Genomic DNA, 26823 nt, shown 5'->3' with positions numbered 1-26823 from the left:
TTGACTTGCCTTCCTTGACATTTTAAAGCGTATCCATGTATCTTGACTTAAGTATTATATAAAAAATATTTTTATTTACAAGAATATGGTTAACATTTTAAATACAGTGAAAAAATATTTCCTCCAAATCTTGTTGGGGAATTGGCTTCAAAACTTTTATCTCAACAAAAAGAGGTTTATAGTAAGGTCAGAATCTTACTAAGATAAAATATCTTAATTTGATCACTTAAGATTTTCTTCTACTTATAGTTTATTCTATAAAAATTGTTATTGTTGTCTTACCTCTCTTTTTTTTAACCAGTCTTTGGGTAAAGAATGTGATTGGAAAATGATCACCAGGAAATTACTACATTCCACAATTTTTTTTTTTTTTTTTTTTTGTCTGTGCCGTGTGGCATGTGGGTTCCTAGTTCCCCAACCAGGGATCAAACCCGTGCTCCCTGCAGTGGAAGCATGGAGTCCTAACCACTGGACCACCAGGGAATTCCCTACAATTTATTTCTAAAAGAGCCTATTGAGTTTTAAAATCTTACTCCGAATTCTTTTCAATGTATATATAGAGTTGAAATCAATGTGAGCACTATTTTGTGATTTACTTTGGCATTATTTCTTACCTGTGTTTTAACCTATCAAATAGTTATGTAATTGTGATTTAAAAATATACATATATACATATACACACACGTAGACATATGCATATATTCCATTGTGTTTAGGCAATAATAATAGTTCATTTAGCTCTACTCTTTGATTATTTAAATTAGTTTGTATTTTCTTATGTTAGATGTCGTGATTATGAATATCTTTTTTTCAAATTACTTCCTGCTTCTCCTACTTTGGGTATTCCTTTAAAAGTGTAGTCCCCTAACTGAATTTATTAGGTCAAAGTACTTGACTAACTTTATAGCTCCTGTTACATAATGTCAGATTGTTCTCTAGAACAGTTTTACAATGTCACTAGAGATGTTTACATTTATTTCTTTCCCTAAGGCCTGGCCACATTTGCTTTTTAACTCTTTTGTAAGGCATTCAGAATATGATGATTCCTTAAGGGTGTTTTAATAGGCATTTACTTTCTGGTGGCCTGTCCATTTTTATGTGAGGAATTATACTATAATTATATCTTGGTATATAATCTGTGCATCAGTTTTGACCACTGAGCCTGATAACTTTGGAGATTGATCCTATACCTTTCTGTCAAATCTTTATCAATAATTCAGATGCTAACCTTTGATAAATTAACTTTACTGCAGTTTCCTCTTCTGCCTTTTGTGATATGAGACTTTATTATATCATGCAAATGATTTTTTTAGAAATTAAAAATAAGTTTAAAATTGTGGTAAAATACATATAGAATTCACCAAAGTGCACAATTGAGCGGTATTTAGTACATTTATAATGTGCAATCATTACAACTGTCTAGTTCCAGAAAGTATTCATCACTACAAAAGAAAACCGTGTACCCATTAAGCAGTCACTCCCCATTTTCTCCTACCCACAGTCCTTGGCAATGACTAACCTATTTTCTGACTCTATGGATTCACCTGGAATCCTGGATATTTCATGTAAATGGAATCATACAATATGTAGCCTTTTGTGTCTGGCTTCTTTTTCTTAGCGTACTGTTTTCAAAGTTCAGCCATGTTGTCACAGGTATCAGGACTTTATTTCTCTTATGGCTGGATAATATTCAATTGTATGAATACATTTTGTTTATCCATTCATCTGTAGATGGGTATTTGGATTGTTTCCACTTTTTGGCTATTGTGAATAGTGCTGTGATGAACATTCATTTACAGGCTTTTGTTGAACACTTGTTTTCAATTCTTTAAGTGTGTACCTAGATGTAGAATTGCTGGATTTTATGGTAATTCTATGTTTAGCTTTATAGGAAACTGCCAAACTATTTTCCACAGCAGCTGCACCATTTTACGGTTCCATCAGCAATGCACGAGAGCTCCAGTTTCTCGACATCCCTGTCAACACTATCAGTACTTTCCACTGTTGCTCTTGTTTTTACTGTTGCCATCCTAGTGCCTGTGAAGTGGTATCTCATTGTGATTTTCATTTGCATTTCCCTAATGACTATGACATTGAGCATCTTTTCAAGTACTTGTTGGCCATTTGTATATCTTCTTTAGAGAAATGTATATTCAAGTCCTTTGCCCATTTTTAAATTGGGTTGTTTGTCTTTGCTGTTGAGTTTTAAGCATTATTTATATATTCTGAATACTAAACCCTCATCAGATGTAGGATATGCAAATATTTTTACCCATTCTATCATTTGTTTTTTCACTCTCTGATAGTGTTCTATGATGCACAAAGTTTTAAATTTTGATGAAGTCCAGTTTGTCTATTTTTCTTTTGTTGTTCATGCTTTTGGTGTCATATCTAAGAAACCTTTGCCAAATCAAAAAGGTCATGTTTTCTTCTAAGAACCTCATAGTTTCGCTCTTTTTTTAACTTGAAGTATAATTGATTTACAATATTATATTAGTTTCAGGTGTACAACATGATGATTCGGTGTTTGTATACATTGTAAAATGGTCACAACAATAATAGTTTTAGCTCTTATATGTAAGTTTTTGATCTATTTTAAGTTAATATTTATATACGGTATGAGGTAAGGATCCAACTATGTTCTTCTGTGCATCGGTATTCAGTTGTCCTAGCACTATTTGTTGAAGACATCTTCTTTCTCCATTGAACAGTCTTGGTATCCTTGTTGAAAATCAGTTGACCACACACGTATGGGTTTATTCTGGATTCTTAATTCTGTTCCATTGAGACCAGATGCCAGGAGCACACTGTTTTGATTACTGTCACTTTGTAGTAAGTTTCGAAATTGGGAACTGTGAGTCTTCCAACTTTGCCCTTCTTTATAAGATTATTTTGACTGTTTGGCATCTCTTACAATTCCATGTGAATTTTAGGATCTGCTTGTCTATTTCTACTAAAGAGACAGTTGGGATTTTAATAGGAATTACATTAAATCTGTAGATTACTTTGGGGAGTATTATCATTTGAACAATATTAGGTCTTCCAATCCATGAAGATGGGATGTCTTTCCATTTATTTAGGGTATCTTTAATTTTCTTCAGCAGTTTTTGTAGTTTTCAGTGTACAAGTCTTATGCCTCCTTGGTTAAATTTATTCCTAAACATTTAATTCTTTTTTATGTTATTGTAAATCAAATTGTTCTCTTAATTTCCTTTTCAGATTGTTCATTGCTAGTGCATAGAAATATGACTGATTTATTTGTTTACTTGGCTTTTGGTTTTAAAATTTTTAATGCAAATTTCTAAGAATTGCTAATATTTGGGTTCATCTTAGAATGGTATTTTATTTTCACTCTTTTAGAAATAATAGTGTTTTTAAATATACTGTAAAAATATACCTATGTTATATACATTAGCATATACATAAACATATGTGTATATATATATAAAAAATCAATATTTTGAATATGATTCAAAAATTTTATGAGTATTTTACATCAACTACATTTTTTTTTCTTTTTACCTTTCGACGTCCCTTCACCCATTCCTCCCATGTCCCCACCCCCAACCTCTGCCAACCACCGATCTGTTCTCTGTATCTATGAGCTTGATTTTTTTTTTTTTTCTTTTTGGCTGCATTGGGTCTTTATTGCTGTGGGCTTTCTCTAATTGTGGCAAGCGGGGGCTACTCTTCGTTGCAGCGTGTGGGCTTCTCATTGCAGTGGCTTCTCTTGTTGCGGACCACGGGCTCTAGACACAGGAGCTTCAGTACTTGCAGCACATGGGCCCTAGAGCACACAGGATTCAGTATTTGCAGTGCGTGGACTCAGTAGTTGCAGCACGCGGGCTCGCGGGCTGGGCTCTAGGACATGCAGGCTTCAGTAGTTGTGGCTTGCGGGCTCTAGAGCACAAGCTCAGTAGTTGTGGCTCACGGGCTTAGTTGCTCCATGGCATATGGGATCTTCCTAGACCAGGGATCAAACCTGTGTCGCCTGCATTGGCAGGCGGATTCTTAACCACTGTGCCACCAGGGAAGTCCCTATGAGCTTGATTTTTATTTGTTTGTTTTACTTTTTCTTAGATTCTACATATAAAAGAGATCATATGGTACTTACTTATTTCACTTGGCATACCATCAAGGTTCAACCATGTTGTTGCAAATAGCAAGATTTCATTCTTTTTTGTTGCTAAATAATATTTCATTGCATATATATACCACACTTTCTTTGTCCATTCATCCACCAATGGACACTTAGGTTGTTTCCATATCTTGGCTATTGTAAATAATGCTGCAATGAACATGGGGGTGCCTGTTTCAAGTTAGTGTTTTCATTTTCTTCAGATAAATACCCAAAATGGAATTTCTGGATCATATGGTAATTCTATTTTTAATTTTTTGAGGAAACTTCCTACTGTTTTCTGTAGTGGTTACACCAATTTACATTCCTACCAAGAGCATAAGGGTTCCCTTTCCTCCACATTTCTCCAGTAATGACTGATTTTTGTTTGTTGATCTTGTATCCTGCAACTTAGCTGAACTTAACACAATAGGTTTTTATTTGTGTATATTCCAACATATCCATCTTGACTCTTACGACAACTTTCATTTCTTTTATTGAAAATCATCTGTCCTTTTTCTGGCCGTAAATATACTACTCAATTTTCATTTATTTTTTTTTTTACCACGAATGGATTATTTGACCTCTTTGGAATATACAATGATCCAAATTTAGTTTTCTCTATCTTGATAACCATTTGTCCCAGGATTATTATTTATTTTCCCTTTGTGATATTTACTTCTGGTTTATCTTGTACACACATAAACTCACATTAAATTATTTCACTATTTTTATCTCTCTCTAGAATTTCCATTTTTTTCCATTTCTTGTCTTTATCCCTAGCATATGGTACGATTCTGATACCAGTTCCAATGTGTGTGGGTTTTTCCCACACCACTAAGCAATTCTCTAACACCAGCTGGGTATCTACAGATTAACTCAATTCTGACACTATCTACCTGGAGATAACCTCAGATCTCACAGGTTAAGGGCTCAGTCCTCCCCCACTTCAGATGCCAATTACAAGTCCAGATTGTTGCCTATATTTCTAACTGACTGGATGAAGATCTAAGGTACCAACAGCCACTTTCTTGGGTGCAGTTAATTTGCTGGAGCAGCTTGCAGAACTCGGAGAAATATTTTACTTACTAGATTACCAGCTTATAAAAACTATAACTCAGGAGGAGCTATATGGAAGAGTTGCATAGGACAGCACAGAGCTTCCATGCTGTTCCAAGCATGCCAATCTCCCCAAATCTCCATGGGTTTTTATGGAGGGTTCATTACATAGGCAATACACATTCATTACATTGCTTTATAAGAATCTGAACCTACCTTAAAATTTTTAAAAAACTAAATTTTTCTCTGTTCTTCCAGAAGAATTTCACTGTCAGTTTATCAAGTTCTATGACTAGCCTCAAATGTAGTTTTAATTACAATTTTATCCTTTTTTTTAATCCTTACTGTTTTCTTCTTTGGTTTTATCCTTCTCAAAATCTTATTTGCCTAAAAGTTTCTATATAGTAGAAGAATTATTTAAAATAAACATTTGGGACTTCCTGGCAGTCCAGCAGTTAAGACTCTGTGCTTCCACTGCAGGGGGTGCAGGTTCCATCCCTGGTCGGGGAACTAAGATTCTGCATGCTGTGCAGAGTGACCAAAAAGGAAAAATAAAATAGAATAGAATAGAAAACAAATATTTAAGGTATATACAAGGAACTGTTACCAGAAGGGGGACTCCTTCCAGGGCCCTAGAGTGGTCTCTTGTCTAACACTTGGAAATGAATTGTCCATGGAGATGCATTTACTGACAAAGCAAAAGACTTTATTGGAAAGGAGTGCTCGAGCAGAGAGCAGCAAGGTAAGGGAACCCAGGATAACTGCTCTGCCACTTGGCTTGCAGTCTCAGGTTTTATGGTAATAGGGTTAGCTTTCTGGGTTGTCTCTGGCCAATCATCTTGCCTGTGCCCATATTTGGTCCTATTCAAGGCCCTTCCTGATGGCATGTGCATCTCTCAGTCAAGATGGTTTCCAGCAGGAGGGTTTCTGGGAGGTTGGCAGGACATATTATGGACTGGTGTCTTCTCCCTTCTTTGGGAACCAAATTCTCCTGGTTGGCTTGTGGTGGCAGCACTGTGTTCATTATCAGGACCTCCTGTTGTGAGACTACTCATGCAGGTGGTTATTACCATGTCTGGCCAAGGTGGGTGGTTTTGGTCAATGGTTTCCTAATAGAACCATTAGAGATAATCTAATGCCCTATTACTCACTACTCTGGACTAGCAGCATCCACATCACCTGTGATTGTTAAGATTTTAGACCCTACCCTAGACCTTATTTATATTAACATTAAAGTTTGAGACTCCACTATTATGTGATTTCTTCATTTTACAGACAAGAAAATTTAGATCCAGAGTGTTTAATTTACTTGAGGCAAATAGTGGAACAACCAGGACTATTATCTAGGTCCCTTATCTTCAGGTTCACTGCTTTTTCACTGTATCACACGACCTCCTCTATACTTTTAAAGTTTTGGAAAAATTCTTTAACAGTTCCTTTTCTTGTTCTATTTCTGGCAGACTCCTAATTGTACTTTAAAGCTGTGCTCTGCTGGCATCTATTTGATAAAGCCCTTCTCATATCCCTACTGTCTTGACCAAATCAATCATTCCCTTCTCACTGTATAGTTGACCCTTGAACAACATGGATTTGAACTGCATGGGTCCACTTATATGTGGATTTTTTCACTAGTAAATACTACAGTACTACACAGTCTGCAGTTGATTGAATCTGAGGATGTGGTTGCTGCATGTATGGAGGTGCAACTTTAAATTATATGTAGATCTTTGACTGTGCAGAGGGTCAGTACCCCTAACCCCCATGTTGTTCAAGGGTCAACTGTACTTCAATCCATTGAACATATTATCATTAGTGTATATACCACATCATTTTGTAATTAACTGTTGAAGGGGAGGAAAAATTTTTCCATGACCTTTTTAGGATCCCTGGCTGGGTCTGAAAATTAAACTGAGAAAGATTAACAGGAAAAAAAACCCTACAAATTTATTTAACATGACACAGGGCCCTTCATAAGGAAAAGGAGACCCAAATAAATGGTTAAACCTGAATTTTTATTTTTTTTTAAATTTAAACAGTAAGTATATATATGTGAAATAATTACTGTAGTAGTACAGAAAATTTAATCATTTTACATTATAAAAATGATTTATGCAGAAGTGGTTTAGTTTAGAGAAATTGGCATTATTATTACTGACATCATTTGGATATAACTGAGAAAAAATATAAGATGAATAAAAAGTTTTTGGAACATTATATCCAAGAAAGTTTTTTTTTGTTTTTTGTTTTTGTTTTTGTTTTTGTTTTTGTTTTTTGCGGTACGCGGGCCTCTCACTGTTGTGGCCTCTTCCGTTGCGGAGCACAGGCTCCGGACACGCAGGCTCAGCGGCCATGGCTCACGGGCCTAGCCGCTCTGCGGCATGTGGGATCTTCCCAGACTGGGGCACGAACCCGTGTCCCCTGCATTGGCAGGCGGACTCTCAACCACTGCGCCACCAGGAAAGCCCCCAAGAAAGTTTTTAATCTTCGTTTTGTTTTCAGTCAGTATCAAGGTGGCTCTCTCCAGGTCATTGTGCAATAAACTATTGGTACAAACCAAAACATGATTATGGAAATACTGTATGAGTTTACCCACCCTTTTACTGAGAATTTCCTCTTTTGTCTCCTCCCCTTAGTGAAATAATTTCAAATTCCCTAATTTCAACATATTCCATAATAATATGTCTAACTATAAAATTATATGTTTACATAATATGTATATGTAAAATATATATACATACACACAACACTTTTTACGCATGCAATTATTATAGAAAAGGAAGTGTTTTTTGAGTTTACTTTTTTTTTTTTTTTTTTTTTTTTTTGCGGTACACGGGCCTCTCACTGCTGTGGCCTCTCCCGTTGCGGAACACAGGCTCCGGACGCGCAGGCTCAGCGGCCGTGGCTCACGGGCCCAGCCGCTCCGTGGCATGTGGGATCTTCCTGGACCGGGGCACGAACTCGTGTCCCCTGCATCAGCAGGCAGACTCTCAACCACTGTGCCACCAGGAAATCCCTAAGATACATTTTTAAAGGCAGGAAAAAAGAAGCAGAGGGAGAGATATCCATTCAGTTTAAACAGAGAAAGGCAGAAGACAGATCACATATTTCATTGAATCTGAAAGTCATTAATTTTAAGTTCAACACTTTTTTTTTTTTTTTGGCCACGCTATACAGCCTGCAGGATCTTAGTTCCCTGACCAGGGATCAAACCCGTGTCCCCTGCAAAGGAAGTGTGGAGTCTTAACCACTGGACTGCCAGGGAAGTCCCAACACACTTTTTTTTTTTTTACCACCAAGAAAGGAAAAAAGTTGCTGCCAATTACACTATGACACATCACTGATTTGAAGATGTATCCTGATGTTAGCAGTATTAAATGTGAAAAAGTCCATCTTAGAATCAATGAAATGTATATGTAGTATTTTTTGTCTTTTTTCTATTTTGAGTGATACCTTCTTTCTTAAAAATCCATTTTCAAGATTAATATTTTAGATTAACATTAGGATAAGTTTTACCTCCAAGTAACTGAAATGGTAAATGAGAATGTCAATATGCTGCAAAAGTTTCCTTTTTTCATGAATTATCTCTGAAGTCTAAAACGTGTTTAGTGACCCGTTCATAAAGAAGAGGTTTCCTTTGCCAATAAACAAGTTATAGATTTGATACAAATGAGTGATCATTATTCATGTCTGGAACTTCATGGGCTCAGCCCTCCGAGTTAATAATTAACTCAGAATTGGGAACATATTTGCCTACTTTTTGTTTCCTCTAGATTAGTGTTTGAAGTGCAAATCTATATTATTAGGCTAATTTTCCCTTCCAATTTATTATTTTTTAATTAATTTTTATTGGAGTGTAGTTGCTTTACAATGTTGTGTTAGTTTCTACCATACAGCAAAATGAATCAGCTATACGTATACATATATGTCCTCTTTTTTGGATTTCCTTCCCGTTTAGTTCACCACAGAGCACTGAGTAGAGTTCCCTGTGCTATACCGTAGGTTCTCATTAGTTATCTATTTTATACATAGTATCAATAGTGTATATAAGTCAATCCCAATCTCCCAATTCCTCCTACCTCTCCCTTCCCTCTTGGTATCCATACATTTGTTCTCTACGTCTGTGTCTATTTCTGCTTTGCAAATAAGGTCGTCTATACCATTTTTCTAGATTCCACATATATGCGTTAATGTACGACATTTGTTTTTCTCTTTTTGACTTCACTCTGTATGACAGTCTCTAGGTCCATCCACGTCTCTACAAATGACCCATTTTCGTTCCTTCTTATGGCTGAGTAATATTCCATTTCCCCCTCCAATTGAGAACGCTTCAACAAATTTGTTATTCAGTCTTCAAAAGAAATGTGTTTATCTTGCCCAAATTAATGGGAGTCTTAGACAGCTGAATATTCCTTCCAAATCCTTTGGGTTTTTTTTTATTAGCTGCTACATAATTAAATAGTGCAATCTGGTATCTCACTATGGTACAGGCAGATTTTGGACCAACTATTCCTTTTCCAATCAATGCTAAATACTTAGCTTTGAATGTTTTTGTAATAGGCTTGATGAAGAGTGGAAAGATATGATAGGACAAAGGATATGAAGTAAGTGTAGTAAACTGGGAGAAATTTAGCAAGGCTCATTTGTTCAGATTCTTCTTGATGTTCTTCTGTCTTGGATATAAGGATATTCCTTTACTCCAGGTATAGGGAGGATACCACTCACATGAGGGTTTTATGACCTGCTTCAGGGGAAGGTCAGAAAGTCCTTTCTGCACATGCCATTTCTCAAACTCCTTCAGCTTGAAATATTTGATATTTCAAGGTGCTGTGTTTTCAGGTTGCATGTCCTGAAACCTGTCATTCCCCTGTCTGAAAGTTCCATATGAAGTTTCACAATCCAGAAACTGAGTTGTTAGCTTGCTCCATAACCCATTGAACTAGTCTCAGTCCTGGGTATTTCAAGGGAAACATAAGAAAAACAAAGGTTAATGGTTGGTACAAACTGTAAACTCGGTTTTTTAGTCCAGAAGACAGTCAATCAAGAAGATTTTCTAGATGTTGGACCTGAACCATCTTCAGATGCTTTATATTGCATTGGCAATATAACAGCTTTTCCTTGAATATCTGGTAATGTCATCAGGTGATCTGTTGAACTTTCTAAGTGGCCTAAATGGCAACAGGCACAAAGGTTGTCCATACATGAACTGTTGTGGTGATTTCTCTGAAGTTTATATCAAACTGTCCATCTTCAGCTTGCAAGGCTTTAGGAAATTGACAGTTTTAAGTTTTAATGATTCAAAGTTAGAAGGGCTGAGAAAAATTGGAAACTTTAATTTGGAGAGTTGCAGCCAAATATTGAAGGAAACTAAAAGGATTCCGCATCTAGTCTAGTTTGCAGGTAGGTAACAAGATCTTAAAGACAATAAATAGGACTAGTATTTAATAGCCACAAGGGTTTACTGTCATTTTCTATTGAAGCATCATTTTTCTCTCTATAGTCACCCCATTTCTATCAAAGATAATCAAAGACTATTTTTCAAAATAAGTCTAGTCTCATTAAACTTGGCCTGATTATTTATGTGAGTACAAGAATAGTGATTGACCACATAGGTCTTTTGAGTTTTCTTTGCTGGAACTTTTCATAAGGATTCTCAGATTGGATTTTTAAAAGCCTCTGGAGGTGAGGAAGCCAAGCCAGAGACTCACCTTCAGACTTCGCCTGCAGTACCTAGAGACAATTCCTATCTTCTTGAGGTTCACAAGATATCCTGAAGTTCCTGGGCCTGCCAGGAAGTGACCTTCCTTATTCATCTGTAAGGCTGGGAACTTTGTATACCAGGTATAAGCTGGTTTTTCCGAGGGGGGATGGGGGCAGTTTATAAGTATTGACACTTTAAACCCAGCCCTAGTTCCATGAAGCTGTCTGGTCATATCTGATTTTATGCATCATTCTCAAATATGACATTCTAGTGAGAGCCTTGGTAATATAGCCAAAGTTTCCAACTGTGTTCTATTACAAGGAGAGCAGATTCTTACTGAACTTAAAATAACTATATTGCCATGAAAACAAGATTTCTGACTAAGAGCTCCTGAATTCTGGAGGGATTAAAAAAGGTAGGGAGAAAAAGTAGTTGTTTTATCTTTATTCACAAAAGTATACTTTTGTGAATAAAGATAAATAACACCAAATTGCTGTGTTACAGATAGCTTAAGAGATAAGAGCAAAGGGGTTCCTTAAATCTGGAAAACAAAAGATTAAAGGACCTCAATGTTGGGTGTGTCCTGAATCCTATAACTGTTTGTATACATGTCTTCTCTGTTACAGTGGTAACTCACAAGGGCAGGAACTGTGTCTTATTCTTTTTTATTTTCCCAGCCATGCATGTACATAGTAAACATTTGTTAAACTTACTGCATTACTTTTGGAATTTTATATTTCTGTAGTTAGTCACACAATCAAAATGATTACTTGGTCATAAATTATATAATACATGAGAAGTTCCCTACTTTTAATTTCTTTATTCTAAAATTCTTAGTCCTGAATCTTTTATAGTCTCTCTTTTTTTAAATTGTAGTTTACGGATTGTTTAAATTTTTTTTTATTCTCCAAAAACCCAACTACTAATTTTGCCACTTTTTAATTTTCAATCTGCCTTTTATTTTATTCTTTGCTATTTGTGACTTGTCACTTTATTCCCCTTTTAAGTTTTTGGACAGATACTTAATTCTTCACACTTAATTCTTTCTTACTAATATATTAACTTATAAACAAACTTTTATCAAACGCCTGTTAGGCAAAACACTATGCATTTGTAACCACAGTTTTTCCTCTGTTGTTTCATTGTGTGTATTAAGTTTTTATATACTAAATTTCCATTTCTATTGTCTTTTAAAAATATTTTGCCATTTTATTCTGACTTTATTCTTCATGAATAAGCATTAAGGGCATTATTTTTCTCTGTAGTTTTAATTGTTTTTGTTTGTTTGTTTGGCCATGCTGTGTGGCTTGCAGAATCTTAGTGCCCCGACCAGGGATTGAACCTGGGCGCTCAGCAGTGAAAGCATGGAGTCCTAACCACTGGACTGCCAGGGAGTTCCCTCTATAGTTTTAATTGTTAACTTCACTTTTCCATCTGTATTCAAAATAGGTAAAAGAGAATGTTTAGAATAGCAGATGAGGGATAAGTGTATTTGTTCATTAGGGAGATTAAGGCTTATAGGAATGGCCAGGCTTTAGTGGAATTTGAAGAAAGTGATCTTGTGTTAGGCTAGATCTATATGTTCTGTTTCCAAAACTTTGTTAAATAGCAAAAATAATTCTTTGCAGAGATTGAAAACTGATGACACTTCACCATATCCAGCTAGCATATTAGTTTTGTTCAGTCCACACAGTGATTTTTAAAAATCTGAAATAGTTGCCAGTATTTAAAAGTCAAGAGATTTCATGTAAAATTCCCAGTCTCTAATTCTCTTAAACCAGATTGTTTGACATAATCACTGGAACTGATTATGACTATTCTGTTTAGAATGAGACTTGCCTTGTCCCATTTCTCATAATCGCACTTTGACATAATACATCCAGTTATCTTGCTTGTCTGATACTTGGAGGCGTTTGAGTTTGTGACCCCTTTCTATAACATGAGAATATAGAATAGAAACCTTGTAGTTGATCCAGGGCAGGGGCTTAGCTGTATGTTAGAAACCTTGTAGTTAACCTCATGGCAGTATAGAAAGGTACATGAGGTTAGACTGGGCTTGAGAGGGAAGTATTACCTAAAAGTTAGCGAGCAAGGGGTATTAGACTGAGAAGTAATATTGAAAAATGGTAAGTGAGGAGATGGTAGTCTCGAGAAAAAAGGTACTGCGTTAAAAATGCCAGAGACAGAACACTGTTATCATAATGAGGCCTTATTGATAAATGAAAGGTATGAAGTAGGAGTAGGAAGAAAGTGTCTGAGTATGTGAAGAAATCTCTTTTTCTGTCCTGACTCCTTTTGCATCATGGAGACAGTTATAATCTCAGTCCATATCGTCATCTAATTTTACTTCATCTAGAGACCAAAGGTATATGTAGAGATCAATAAGTACAAATAATAGAAGTGTAAATAGGTAATGAATATAAAAGTATTTGATCCTGTAGATACTAAATGATATGCTGTTAGAACAAGTTGAAAATTTTGTTGAAACTGACTACTGGACATAGGGGGAAAATCTTAGATTTTATACATAACCACAACAATTTTTTTGACAGTTTTAAATTTAGCATATTTTATAACTTAATATATCACACTTACATTGATACATTTTTTATAAATTTAATTTTGTCTTGCCACATCATGCAAAAATGGCTAGGTAATTTGTTGGCATGTTTTGCCATTATTTAGAAAATATATTTGCGTTGGTTTAATTTAAAATGTAGAATGTAGTCTATATGGTGATACAAAATATAGTTTAGGGGATACTTCAGAGTATCCTGGAGGCACACTTCAAAGAAATAGTCAGACATCCTCCAAAGTAGTTGAAATGGAGAATTCATGGAAGACCCACCTGTTTGCCAATTAGGAGGGCTGTACTCTGTATATTGAGATGCCTTGAATTGAGAAAACAGTTCATTTCAAATGTCAGCCCTGTACTGAAAGTCACAAGGACTTTCAAAACAGTAGGTGGTGATTGTTGATCAATATGGGCTTTTCTGTATGCCTGCTCCAGGGTGAGTAGCAGCAGAAATTCATTTATTTAACTGTGGTTAATGATTCCCCTGAACAACTTGGTGAGACAAGGTAGTGTATCAGAGAGTACATGATTTTATGTATGGATTTTTTTAAAGTATTTTTCAACCTCTGATCTAGATGGCTTAGTGGGTTTATCACCTTTGAGATATCCACTCTGCTCACACAGATAACAATCGATAAAATGTAAAAAGAGAGAACTAAAAGGATATTGATAATCTCAAAAACATGTTAAAAATTACTGTGGTCAAGAAATGAAACAGGGGCTTCCCTGGTGGCGCAGTGGTTGGGAGTCCGCCTGCCGATGCAGGGGACACGAGTTCGTGCCCCGGTCTGGGAGGATCCCACATGCCGCGGAGCGGCTGGGCCCGTGAGCCATGGCCGCTGGGCCTGCGCGTCCGGAGCCTGTGCTCCGCAACGGGAGAGGCCACAACAGTGAGGGGCCCGCATACCGCAAAAAAAAAAAAAAAAAAGAAAAAAGAAACGAAACAAAAATACACGATGATGAAAGGAAATGAATGATTAGACCTATTAGGTTCCAGGTCTGGAAATGAGGCTTCAAGGAATTTGACTCTTAAGAGCAAAAGAATATAATGGGAGCCAGGCTTATTGCTTAATGCCAGGATCTAAATAAGGCCCCATCTTCCTTGGCAGAGGAAGCAGAAAATAAATGTTGCTGACTGCCATCAAGAACTACAGTGTTTAGCAACCTGAAGGCTTATGGAGCCAGAAACCTGCAGATGCAGCCTTATGACCATACTGCATGGTCATACCACATCACTATTAGTTCTGTAATGAATCTGTGCTATCCCAAATAGCATCATGGTATAGAAACTCAGAAATGTGATTTAAAAATCTTATCCTAGACTGGGGAACTGGGACATCTCTAAAATGAATACATAATAAAATAAAATAATTTTATTTTAAATAAAATAAAATAAAATGAATAGATAATATAGGTGAACACAGAGAGGGTAGAAGAGAAAAAACACAAATACCCCGCCCCCCATACACACATCCACACTGAAAATTAATCAGCAAACCAAAACCCCCAAATATATGAAAAATGTTAATGCTAAGAGAGCCAACATACCAACAATTGAAACATGAAAACTATTTTTGTGTTTAAGGGTCCTCAAAGAGAGATGACGAAATAACTTATTCAAAAAAAAGAAGAGATTAAGAAACAGGCAGAAATAAAACAAAAACAGTTAGCTATACATTTTAGAAATGAAAAGTATAATCATTGAAATAAAAAATCAACTTATGAGATAGACCATGAACATAGTTGACTGACTGATTAGGAATCTTGTACTGAGATATTCAACAAGAACGTAGCACAGAGTAGCAAAGACATAGATATAGAGATAAGTATATATCATATGTATATGTGACAGAGATGTTAAGAGAGACAGAATATATATGTGTGTCTAATAGGAGTTTTGGGTAGAGAATAGAGTAAATGGTAGATAATCAATATTTGAAAACTTTAAAGTTCTCAGAGTTTTCTGAGGTTGAAGAAAGACATGAATTGTTAGATCAGATATGCCTGGGGTAAATGAAGAAAGTCTTTGCTTTTAGGCATTGTAGGAGAACCTCAGAGTATCCAAAAATAAAGGGAAAAATCTTAAATGATACCAAAAAATATAGATTATTTCCAGGGAATGACAATTATATTGACAGCAGATTTTTCATCAGCAAATTAAATGCCAGACAATAATAGAATAATATCTTCATCCTGATGAGTGGAAAATAACTATCAACATAGAATATTATACCAGCTAATGAGGACAGCAAGGACAAAATGAAGATGTACTAAGTGGGTAGAGGAGGAATAGGAGATAATATTAAAAGAAAGGAAGAAGAAAATTCAAAGAAAGGCATCCAAACAGTAAAATCAAAGAACTAAGATCAAATACTACAAAAACCATGATAAATATAAACAGATTAAAGTTATCTGTTATAAGAGATGATAAAAAGATATGCAAATCAAATCCAGCTATATATAGTGTTTACAACTAAATCTTAAACACAAACATGTAGAAAACATGAAAATAAAAGGACTATAAAAGAGGCTTCTCACTTCTGGGTATACACCCCAAAGAATTGAAAACAGGGACTTGAACAGGTATTTGTACATTCATATTCATAACAGCATTATTCACAATAGCCAAAAGGTGGAAGCAACCCAAGTATTCAACAAATGAATGTATAAACAAAATGTGGCATATATATACAATGGAATATTATTCAGCTTTAAAAAGGAATGAAATTCTGACACATGCTACAACATAGATGAACCTTCAAAACGTTATGATAGGGCTTCCCTGGTGGCGCAGTGGTTGGGAGTCCGCCTGCTGGTGCAGGGGACGCGGGTTCGTGCCCCGGTCCGGGAGGGTCCCGCGTGCCGCGGAGCGGCTGGGCCCGTGGGCCATGGCCGCTGAGCCTGCGCGTCCGGAGCCTGTGCTCCGCAACGGGAGAGGCCGCGGCGGGGGGCCCGCGTACCGCAAAAAAAAAAAAAAAAAAAAAAGTTATGATAAGTGAAATAAGCCAGTCACAAAAGGCGAAGGCAAATACTGTTGTAATTCCACTTATATGAGGTACCTAGAGTAGTAAAATTTCATAGAAACAGAATGGTGGTTGCCGGGGGCTGGGTGGGGAAGGGGGTATTGTTTAATGCATACAGAGTGTCAGTTTGGGAAGATGAAAAAAGTTCTGAACATAGATGGTGGTGATGGTTGCACAGCACTGTCAATGTATTTAATGCCACTGAACTATACACTTAAAAATGGTTAAGGGGGCTTCCCTGGTGGCGCAGTGGTTGAGAATCCGCCTGCCAATGCAGGGGACACGGGTTCGAGCCCTGGTCTGGGAAGATCCCACATGCCGTGGAGCAACTAAGCCCATGAGCCACAATTACTGAGCCTGCACGTCTGGAGCCTGTGCTCCGCAACAAGAGAGGCCGCGACAGTGAGAGGCCCGTGCACCGCGATGAAGAGTGGCCCCCGCTTGCCGCAACTAGAGAAAGCCCTCGCACAGAAACGAAGACCCAACACAGCCATAAATAAATAAATAAAGTAAGAGTCAGAGCACTGGAAGACAACTGATACTTTAAAAAAAAAAAAACTTTCCCCTGAAATCCAGAAGACGACTAGGATAACCATTATCATCACTTTTATTCAGCTTTTCACTGTAGGTCCTAGTCAATGAAATAAAGTACAAGAAAAGAAAATAAACAGTATAGAGATTAGAAAGGAAGAAATAAAACTGACAAAACTGATATTAAGATGATTTTTATGTAGAAAATTCAAAACCAATTTACAAACTATTAAATAAATATATTTAGCAAAGTTATTAGATATAGGATTAATGTAAAAATTAATTGCATTTCTACATGTCAGCAGTAAACATATAAAATGAAATTTTTAAAAAGAAACTTTTTTAGCTTTTTGCAGGTAACTATTTTTATTTGACGTATAGTTGATTTACAATGTTGTGTTACTTTCAGGTATACAGCAAAGTGATTCAGCTATACATATATATGTCTTGCTAAGAATAGCCAAGACAATCTATAAGGAGAAAAAAACTTACTGATGTCCACTACCAGATATCAAGACTTACTATAAAAACTGTTATTGATAAAGTAATTCAGACAGTGTGGTATTTGCACAAGAATGGACAAATGGACCAATGGAACAGAACAAAGAATACGGGAACTGACTACATATATATGGTCACTTGATTTATGACAGAGTTGATACTGCAATGCAATGGGGGGAAGGATAGTCTTCTCAATAAATAGTACTGGGTCAGTTGGATAGCCAAATGGAAAAATAATAACCTTGGCTCCCCTATCTCACACAATACACAGAATTAAATTCAAGATAGATTGCAGATTTAAAATTTTAAGCTAATAAAACTTCTGGAGGAAAACAGGAGAATATATTCATGATGTGGAGTAGGCAAAGATTTCTAAAACCAGATAAGCCCCCAAAACAGCTAACCATAAATGAAAAAGATGATAAATTGGGCTTTATTAAAATTAAGAACTTTTGTTAATCAAAAGATCGGGGCTTCCCTGGTGGCGCAGTGGTTGAGAGTCCGCCTGCCGATGCAGGGGACACGGGTTCGTGCCCCGGTCCGGGAAGATCCCACATGCCGCGGAGCGGCTAGGCCCGTGAGCCATGGCCGCTGAGCCTGCGCGTCCGGATCCTGTGCTCCGCAACGGGAGAGGCCACAACAGTGAGAGGCCTGCGTACCGCAAAAAAACCCACAAAAAAACAAACAAAAAAATCGATCATAAGTGTGAGAAGATGTACATACCATGCAATTTAGCACCTAATATGTTACCTACAAACGTTCTTATATATAAGGAGGCATGTACAAGAATATTTATTATTACATTGAAAATTGAAAACAATCATCAGTATGATAATATCAAGGTGTATGTACCAGACATACAGTGGAATCACATAGGAGTTAAAATAAATGAATAAAGCTACATTTATCAACATTGGTAAATCTCAAAAGCATAATGTGGAGGGAATAAAGCAAGTTGCAGAACAGATATATTAAGATGCTGTGTTGGGAGTCCCCCAAGACCACCCTGAGTCTTGATGATTCAATAGAAGAGTTCACAGGACCCAGAGGAGTTATAATACTCACAGTTATAGTTTAGTACAGCAGAAGGACAGAGATTAAAATTGGTAAATGGAAAAGCTCATGGAGCAAGGTCTAGGAAAAAGCAGATGTAAGCTTCCAGGTGTCTCCTTCCAGTCTCCAGCAAAGAAGTATGACAAAACACATGTGAAGTGTTGCCAACCAGGGAAGCTCATGTGATCCTTGGTGTCCAGGGTTTTTATTGGGGGTCATTCATGTAGTATCCTCATGTAGTCACGTAGTGCCCACGTGACTGAGGTCAGCTATTCAGACTCTAGACCTGCCTGCCTCCACCTAGCAAAAACAAATATTCACCATGAATCACTTCATTAGGATAAATTTGTCCAATCAAACTGGTAAGCATGGCTCAAGGGCTCAGAAGTTATATCCCACAATCAAGCCAAGGACCAGTCCTGAAGACAAGCCTTTCTTTGCAGTGTACAATGACCTTGTGAAGTAGATATAGGAAGCCTTTTAAAATCTCTGACTTTAAAGGTCTTCCATAATTATTCCCAATTCAAACTTCATCTTTCAGACTTCATCTTTCTGCTTCCTAATATAAATCCAGTCAAATTAATCTCTTTACTGTCTCCTGAGTACTCCATCTTCGTTCTTATTTGAATGCTCCTTTCCTTCTCTCTGTCATGGTCCAATATATTTGCCTCTTTTTTGTGAGGCAAACATGGTAACCACTACACTATAGAAACCTGATTGCCTCTTTTTTGAAACCTTCCTTTCTAGCTCTAACCCACACTGATTTCTCCCTTGTATAATTTTTTGCAAATATGATGCCTAATATATAATTTAGCAGTCTGTTATATTGATCAGCATCATGCATTTTATTTATATAGCCATATTCATTCACTGTCTACTGTGAAGTTTGATATCCCCAACTTGACTGGCAATTTTATGTAGTTGGCTCTGTTTTTTTGTCTCTTGTTGTCTATTGTACTGTATGAATTACTATTGTGGTCATCCATTCTTGTTAGTGATTTTCTTATTATCTCTGTAGGTCACTGTAATTGTAGTATGGAAATTTTATGACTGAATTCAGGCTAGTCAGAACACCAAACACCTTTTAAAAAAAGAGAAGAAACTTTGTAAATTGTTCTGTTGGAATATTATAATAGGTACAGGTCGACCATTTCTTTGATTAATATACCATGTCCTTATAATATTAGTTAAATTAACTATATTTTGCAATAACTTTTTTAGACTAATTTTTTGGTCTTCTATATTTCATAATTCTCATAAAAAATGAAAATATTTTCTTGGAGGAAATAGTGTACCTTGAGAAACTCACTAGTAAGTACCATATCAAAATGTTTATATATTTAAAACAGCAATTTCACATTGCATAAAGATGATTTAACTGCTCCAGGTATTTTGTCCATAATATTGCATATTAAAAAAAGAAAATATAGATTTCTATAAATCTCCCTTTTTTCTTTCTTACATTGGCATCATTTATGTTATCATTAGAGAAACAGATAATAATAAAAGACACCAAAATGTTTTGTTTTGTATAACTATCATTAGGAGACAGGGTCTTTCTCACAAATAGCTTACCTATTCTTCTCTTGTTACTCTTTTTCCTTCTTAACTCGTGTATATCCATTTCTTTTCTCTAACTCTGTTTTATCAACTTTTCCATTTATTTATTGTACATACCCAACTCTATTCTAGAATAGATTTAAGATGACTTTATGCTCTTTTTCATTATCTCCATTTACTTCAGTCTCCTGTTGTAAACTGCCCCCCCCGCCAAAAAAAAGCCTATGTGAGTATGATTTGTTCTTTAACTATTTTCCTGATTGACTATTTTTTTAATTGTGGTATAGCTGATTTACAATATTACATTATTTTCAGGTGTACAACATGGTGATTCAAAATTTTTATAGATTATGCTCCATTTAACGTTATTATAAAATGTTGGCTCTATTCCCAGTGTTGGACAATATATCCTTATAGCTTAATTATTCTATATATAGTACTTTGTACTTCTTAATCCCCTACCCCTATCTTGCACCTCCCCCCTTTTCTCTCCCCACTGGTAACCACTAGTTTGTTCTTTTTTTTTTTTTTAATTTATTTATTTATTTTTGGCTGCGTTGGGTCTTCGTTGTTGCTAGTTTGTTCTTTGTATCTGCAAGTCTGTTTCTGTTTTGTTATATTCATTAGTTTTACTTTTTAGATTCCACGTATAAGTGATAACATACAGTATGTATCTTTCTCTGTCTGACTTATTTCACTAAGCATAGTACCCTCCCTGTCCGTCCATGTTGTTGCAAACGGCAAAAATTTCATTCTTTTTTATGGTTAAGTAGTATTCCATTTTATATATACATATATATATATATATATATATATATATATATATATATACCACATCTTCTTTATCCATTCACCTATTGATGGACACTTAGATTGCTTCCGTATCTTAGCTATTGTAAATAATACTGCTATGAACATTGGGGGGTACATGTATCTTTTTGAATTAGTGTTTGCATTTTCTTCAGATATATACCCAAGACTGAAATTGCTGGATTATATGGTAGGTTTTTTTTTGGTTTTTTTTTTAGGACACACAGTGCCAAATGTGGGATCTTAGTTCCCCGACCAGGGATCAAACCTGTGCCCCCTGCATTGGGAGTGCAGAATCTTAACCACTGGACTGCCAGGGAAGTCCCTATTTTTAGGGGTTTTTTTTTGTTTTGTTTTATTTTTTAAATTTATTTTAGGCTGCCTTGGGTCTTCGTTGCTGCACGTGGGCTCTCTCTAGTTGCGGTGGGCGGGGGCTACTCTTCATTGCGGTGCGCAGGCTTCTCATTGCGGTGGCTTCTCTTGTTGCAGAGCACAGGCTCTAGGTGCACAGGCATCAGTAGTTGTGGCGCACAGGCTTAGTTGCTCCACGGCATGTGAGATCTTCCAGGACCAGGGCTTGAACCCGTGTCCCCTGCATTGGCAGGCAGATTCTTAACCACTGTGCTACCAGGGAAGCCCTATTTTTAGTTTTTAGGTTTTTAATTAATTAATTAATTTTATTTACTTTTGGCTGTGTTGGGTCTTCATGGGCTGTGCACAGGCTTTCTCTAGTTGTGGTGAGTGGGGGCTCCTCTTCATTGTGGTGCACAGGCTTCTCATTGTGGCTTCTCTTGTTGCGGAGCACAGGCTCTAGGCATGCGGGCTTCAGTAGTTGCAGCATGCTGGCTCAGTAGTTGTGGCTCGCGGGCTCTAGAGTGCAGGCTCAGTAGTTGTGGCGCACGGGCTTAGTTGCTCCGCAGCATGTGGGATCTTCCCGGACCAGGGCTCAAACCCGTGTCCCCTGCATTGGCACGTGGATTCTTAATCACTGTGCCACCAGGGAAGCCCTATTTTTAGTTTTTTAAGGAACTTCCATGCTGTTTCCCACAGTGGCTGCACCAATTTACTTTTTCCCACCAACAGGGCACAACAATTCCCTTTTCTCCACACCCTTTCCAGCATTTATTATTTATAGACTTTTTGATGACAGCCTTTCTGATCGGTGTGCGGTAATACCTCATTGGGGTTTTGATTTGCATTTCTCTCGTAATTAGCGTTGTTGAGCATCTTTTCATGTGTCTGTTGGCCATCTGTATGTCTTCTTTGGAAAAATGTTTATTCAGCCCATTTTTAAATCAGGTTGTTTGTGTTTTTGATATTGAGTTGTATAAGCTGTTTATGTATTTTGATATTTCCTGAATGACTCTTTACACAGCAATTAGAAATATATTGGCCTTATGATGTGGTGAGCCATCTGTAAAATTGACCAATACCTCCATAATTCTTTCTCTTTGTACTTAACTTTTCTTTCCAAGCAGAGGAAGTTTGTCTCATTGCAATGTGGATTTTAAAAATATAATTTGAAAATTTTTAAACCTATCATAGAAAATGTTTATAATTTCTAAAAAAGTCTTAAATTCTTACATCATCAGTAAGTTAATGATATTCATATTTTAGGGATTTACTAAAATTTACTTTTTTGCCACTTCAGTGTCAAAGTAGAGTTTAACTTGTGTTGTGAGTCACACCTTAGTTTGCCTAGCATTTTTATTTTCAATGTCCATTTGTTGAATATTGTTGAATAGCTTTCTACAGTAGGTGTTATGTCTGTTGCTCTTCTTGATTTCTAATTGCTATGAATATAATATAACAGCCTCATGTCAGTCAACTTTCTTAAGCTTCCTCTGTCATTGACTTTTAGAAATATTGTTCAGGAAATGAGAAAGAATAAATCAGAATTACTTGGGATGTTTTTCAAAACACATACCACTAGGGATTCTGATAGTTTACTCTCTTTGCCATCCCTCCTTGGAAATCCATGACTATAGTGAATCACTGTTAGTGAAGAAACTTAAAATAGCTCTCCAGTATGTTAGTTTGTCTTATTTTCCAAAAAGAAACTAGCTTACACGGTACTCATTTATTCTGATAAGAAAAGTTATCAAAATTATTCGTGGAAAGTGATATTTCACAAAGCAGTAAATGACTACAGATTTCAAATATGTATTGTATCTAGTAATAAAATTATTTATTCTTCTCCTAAAGTGTTAAATTAGACAAATACTTCTATCAGAGAAGTTGTTGGTTATTAGGAAAACAATTCTGAAAATTGTGCCCTTTTCTTTAAGAAAACATTCAAACCTTAAGCAGCAAGTACTGGAATTAACACAAAAGAGAAATTCTTAAATCAAATTATTTTCGGTCTTCGTTCTTATTTCCTTTTATCTTGGATAACCTTCAGAAAGTGTATCTTTTTTTTATAACCAGTATCCTGAAAATTGCCAGGTTTCCCTTATCTACTTTCTGGTCTACCTCCAGTATAGGTCCCTTCTTTTCTTCTCTCTTCACTCTTGAATTAATCCTCTACCTACTTCACAGGCCGATTCTTTGATGAGAATGAATCCCCTGTTGATCCGCAGCATGGCTCTAAACTGGCGGATTATAATGGGGATGATGGTAACGTAGGTGAGTATGAGGCAGACAAGCAGGCTGAGCTGGCTTACAATGAGGAAGAAGATGGTGATGGTGGAGAGGAAGACGTCCAAGGTGAGCGTGGGCCTGGCCTCCATGCTGTGACCGTGAAACCCACCTCTAAGTTTTTTGGTTGAATTTGTGTAGAATTTTCCCCACTTAATAGCAGTACAGTCTTAATACAGAGAGGTTCTGTGCAGTTTTTCAATTTTATTTTGAAAAACAATTTTATGATAGTGGTATTTGTAGACCTTTAAATAAATCATTTTAATTTTTTTCATTTTTAGTTATTATGTGATATATATTAGTGTTTATAGTTACAATCTGAAACTCAGACTCTTCAGAAATTTTAGAATTAAATTGTTTAAAATGGCTCTAGACTTTACCTAAGGCAAATACTCCCAGAAAAAAATCTTTTCCAATTTCTCATCTGAAAGCATTTCATCATTCTAAGTACAGATATTAACCAGACAGCCACAAAGGGAATGGTCTCGTCCACACTGAAGACAGGATTATTTCACTAATGATTCAGCATAGGAAGGCTGGTTTTGAAATTTGTTCTGAGAGGCTTAAAATTTATACTAAACAATCAGTTTTTGAAGATTTGTCTGTTTTGTGTTTAATACACAGATTCAACATATTTTCCTTGTTAACTGTGTTCCTTCTGAACTTTTAACTTAGTGAAAGTTCAGAATCTACTTGTTTGCATGCACCCCTACCCACGCATGCATATCAGAGTATGTTGCTTTATTGCAAGTTCTTAGGCCTGTTTTCTGCCTGCTTATATCATTTAGTAGCATTTATGGAGCTTTTTCTCTTTTCTATAAAAATTGATTATGAACTTAATGTGTGAAGTATTCAATTTTATAATACATTGCATGAAATATTTTTCAATGTAACCTATCTTGATTTCTTCCTTAACTCTTTTTAAAGTAATTAAATGTTATTTAGGTTCCTGACAAGAATTGTTTCTGTAAAACTCAGAAGAAAATATAGTTGTCCTAGAATACTACATAGTTAATAGAAAAAGGAAAACTAGAGACTCTGACTTCCACCTAGGCATTATTTTGTTAGTACATTCTAGTTTGGGAAGAATGGTTATTGGATTAGAAAGAGATTAATAAATGCTAGGAGTTATATATGGATGTTAATGAGAAATTCTCAAACACTTTTTGGTATCAGTGAAAAAATTGTACTCATCCATTTTTCTACAATCTCATACATTTTTCATAAATCTTACCATTTATTTCTCATTGCTTTTGTAATTTGTTTGGATTATATTTATTTGCAATTATTTATAACTTAGTTTTAAGGCTTTTTCATGCATGCATATCGTATTGCCAATTAGATTGTAAGCTCTTGGAGGGCAGGAATTATCATTTATTTTGCCTTCTATTTTGTTTGTATCCTTTTCTGCCTTCATATTCAGCCCCCACCCCCACAGTAGTCCTTAGCGTACCTAGGGCCCTCAATAAATACTGTTAACTGATCATTTTATGCCTTTCTCATTGAGTTTTTATTCTTACAACTGTGACTAGGTTAATAACCCATTAACTTCTTGTCTTATAATCTTGCTTGGTTTACACTTTAAACATTCTCTGTTTTTCTTTCATAGAAGCTTCTATCATCTCATTGTATAATTTTGAGGTTTTTATTAGAACAATTAATTTCAGTGGTATTGAAAATTATTTCTTATATTTTGGCTATCTTAATGTTGATGACTTTTATCACAAAGTTCTCATTTGATATTTTTATGATTTTTATCCATAATAGATACATTTATCTTCAGTGCCTTCTCTCTCTCTTTCCTATGCTCTTCTCCCTCTCCCACCCCTAGTTCTCATTGCCACTTTCTACTTTAGGTCCCCGGTACCCTCATTCAACCCCTCCTTTTCCTTTCACAAGAGAATAAATCCATTGATTCTAAGGAATATAAGGAAATGACCTAAGATGATATTCTCAATGAAGTAGGGAGGGGATGGTTAAATTTGGGGGTTTCCTCATTTGCAAGTTAATCTTACTTGAGCTGGAGATTGCCATTTAACATTTTTTAATCCCATTTTGAGGTTCACTAGCTGATAGCAGCAGAAGGATAGTGCAGCTACTAAGGGACTCCTTTATCATAGGGAACAGAAAGATGTAAGAACATCTGCTCCAGCAAATACAGAGAGAGAAGTTTGGGTGAACTGACTAAAAAGGAATACTGGAGACTTGAATATTTAATACCAAATAATTTTAAACATGTTTTCAGAGATTCTTTAGGTATAGTATTAACTGTCTAAAAAGTGGAGAGTGAGAATTATGGTTCTTCCCTAGTTTATCAACAATATGTATTCCAAATGTTTATTATTAAGTTAGAGTATTTAAAAGCATTTCTTCATAGCTTCAGTGTAAAAATAATGGTTGGGTTCCTAGGTCAGTTTGCATTTTCAGCGAAAGCAGGCAGTAGAGTGGAAAAAACCGTTAGCCTTAGAACTAGGAGACCAGCTGTGTATTGCTTTTCTAGTCACTTATACTCTCTGGGCCACCATTTCTTCATCTGTAATGTAAGGGTGTTGAACTAGAATACATAGATGATCCTTCTTAGTTCTAAAATTTTGTGGTCACATTCATAGTGGATTCACTGTAACACAAGTATTAGGGACAAATGTGTTTCATATTTCAGCATCTAAAATAACATCTTCCCCCAAACCCTAGAAAGAAAAGTGGAAACTTTATGCTGCCATTGAAACTCTGCAGCCAGAGATTTCAAAAATTGAAGCATGCACTTCAGAAGCACTTTAATGTTTCTACCAGTAGGGGCTCTGCTCTGCTCTCCCTGGTATTAGAAGCAGTTGTGTTTTTTTGTTTTGTTTTGTTTTTTCTCAAGCTGTTGGGTCCCTAGTATTAGACATTCCAGCTGCAGGACTGAGGTTCTAGCTTCAGCTAAAGACACTGACTTTGGTCTCCGAAATTCTGGATTATGAAATGGAGGCTTTGACAGCATCTCTGCTAATAGGGAGCTAAAGAATTCCAGCTTTATCTCTGATGCCTGTTTGTGCATATTGATCATTTGGGTCAGTACTGCCTGCAGAGTGTTTTCTGTAGAATTAAGTGAAGCCTGTTTTTCCTGTGTTTACAATCCTGGTTTATTTTGATTTTTAATTCCTGGTTTCCTGAAGCATCCTAAAAGAAATATTATTTTATTTACATTGGTGTAAACATTTTTTCCCTGACTTCTGCTAATGATCCAATGAAAAGGTTAACTAAAAGATTAACTCTGGAA

The 26823-nt window shown here is 36.1% G+C and overlaps 1 protein-coding gene across 2 annotated transcripts in view; it reads left to right on the top strand.

Moving 5' to 3' along the window:
• The window catches only part of CASC4 (cancer susceptibility 4), a 111530-nt gene that overhangs the window by 79093 nt on the left and 5614 nt on the right, over positions 1 to 26823 (top strand). The window contains exon 9 of one of the 2 annotated variants that reach the window (XM_029238034.1): positions 23466 to 23633. The exons of the other annotated variant lie outside the window; for it this stretch is intronic. Within the exon in view, the coding sequence (XP_029093867.1) occupies positions 23466 to 23633 (168 nt within the window). The remainder of the gene's footprint in view (positions 1 to 23465; positions 23634 to 26823) is intronic. 2 annotated transcript variants of the gene reach the window in all.

This window comes from Monodon monoceros, unplaced genomic scaffold (genome assembly GCF_005190385.1).
Source record: "Monodon monoceros isolate NGI ecotype Baffin Bay Population unplaced genomic scaffold, NGI_Narwhal_1 Super_Scaffold_21, whole genome shotgun sequence".
In the NCBI taxonomy this organism is placed as follows: Eukaryota; Metazoa; Chordata; class Mammalia; order Artiodactyla; family Monodontidae; genus Monodon; species Monodon monoceros.
Note: the sequence above shows the minus strand (reverse complement) of the source record. Positions and strands in the feature narration are given on the sequence as shown.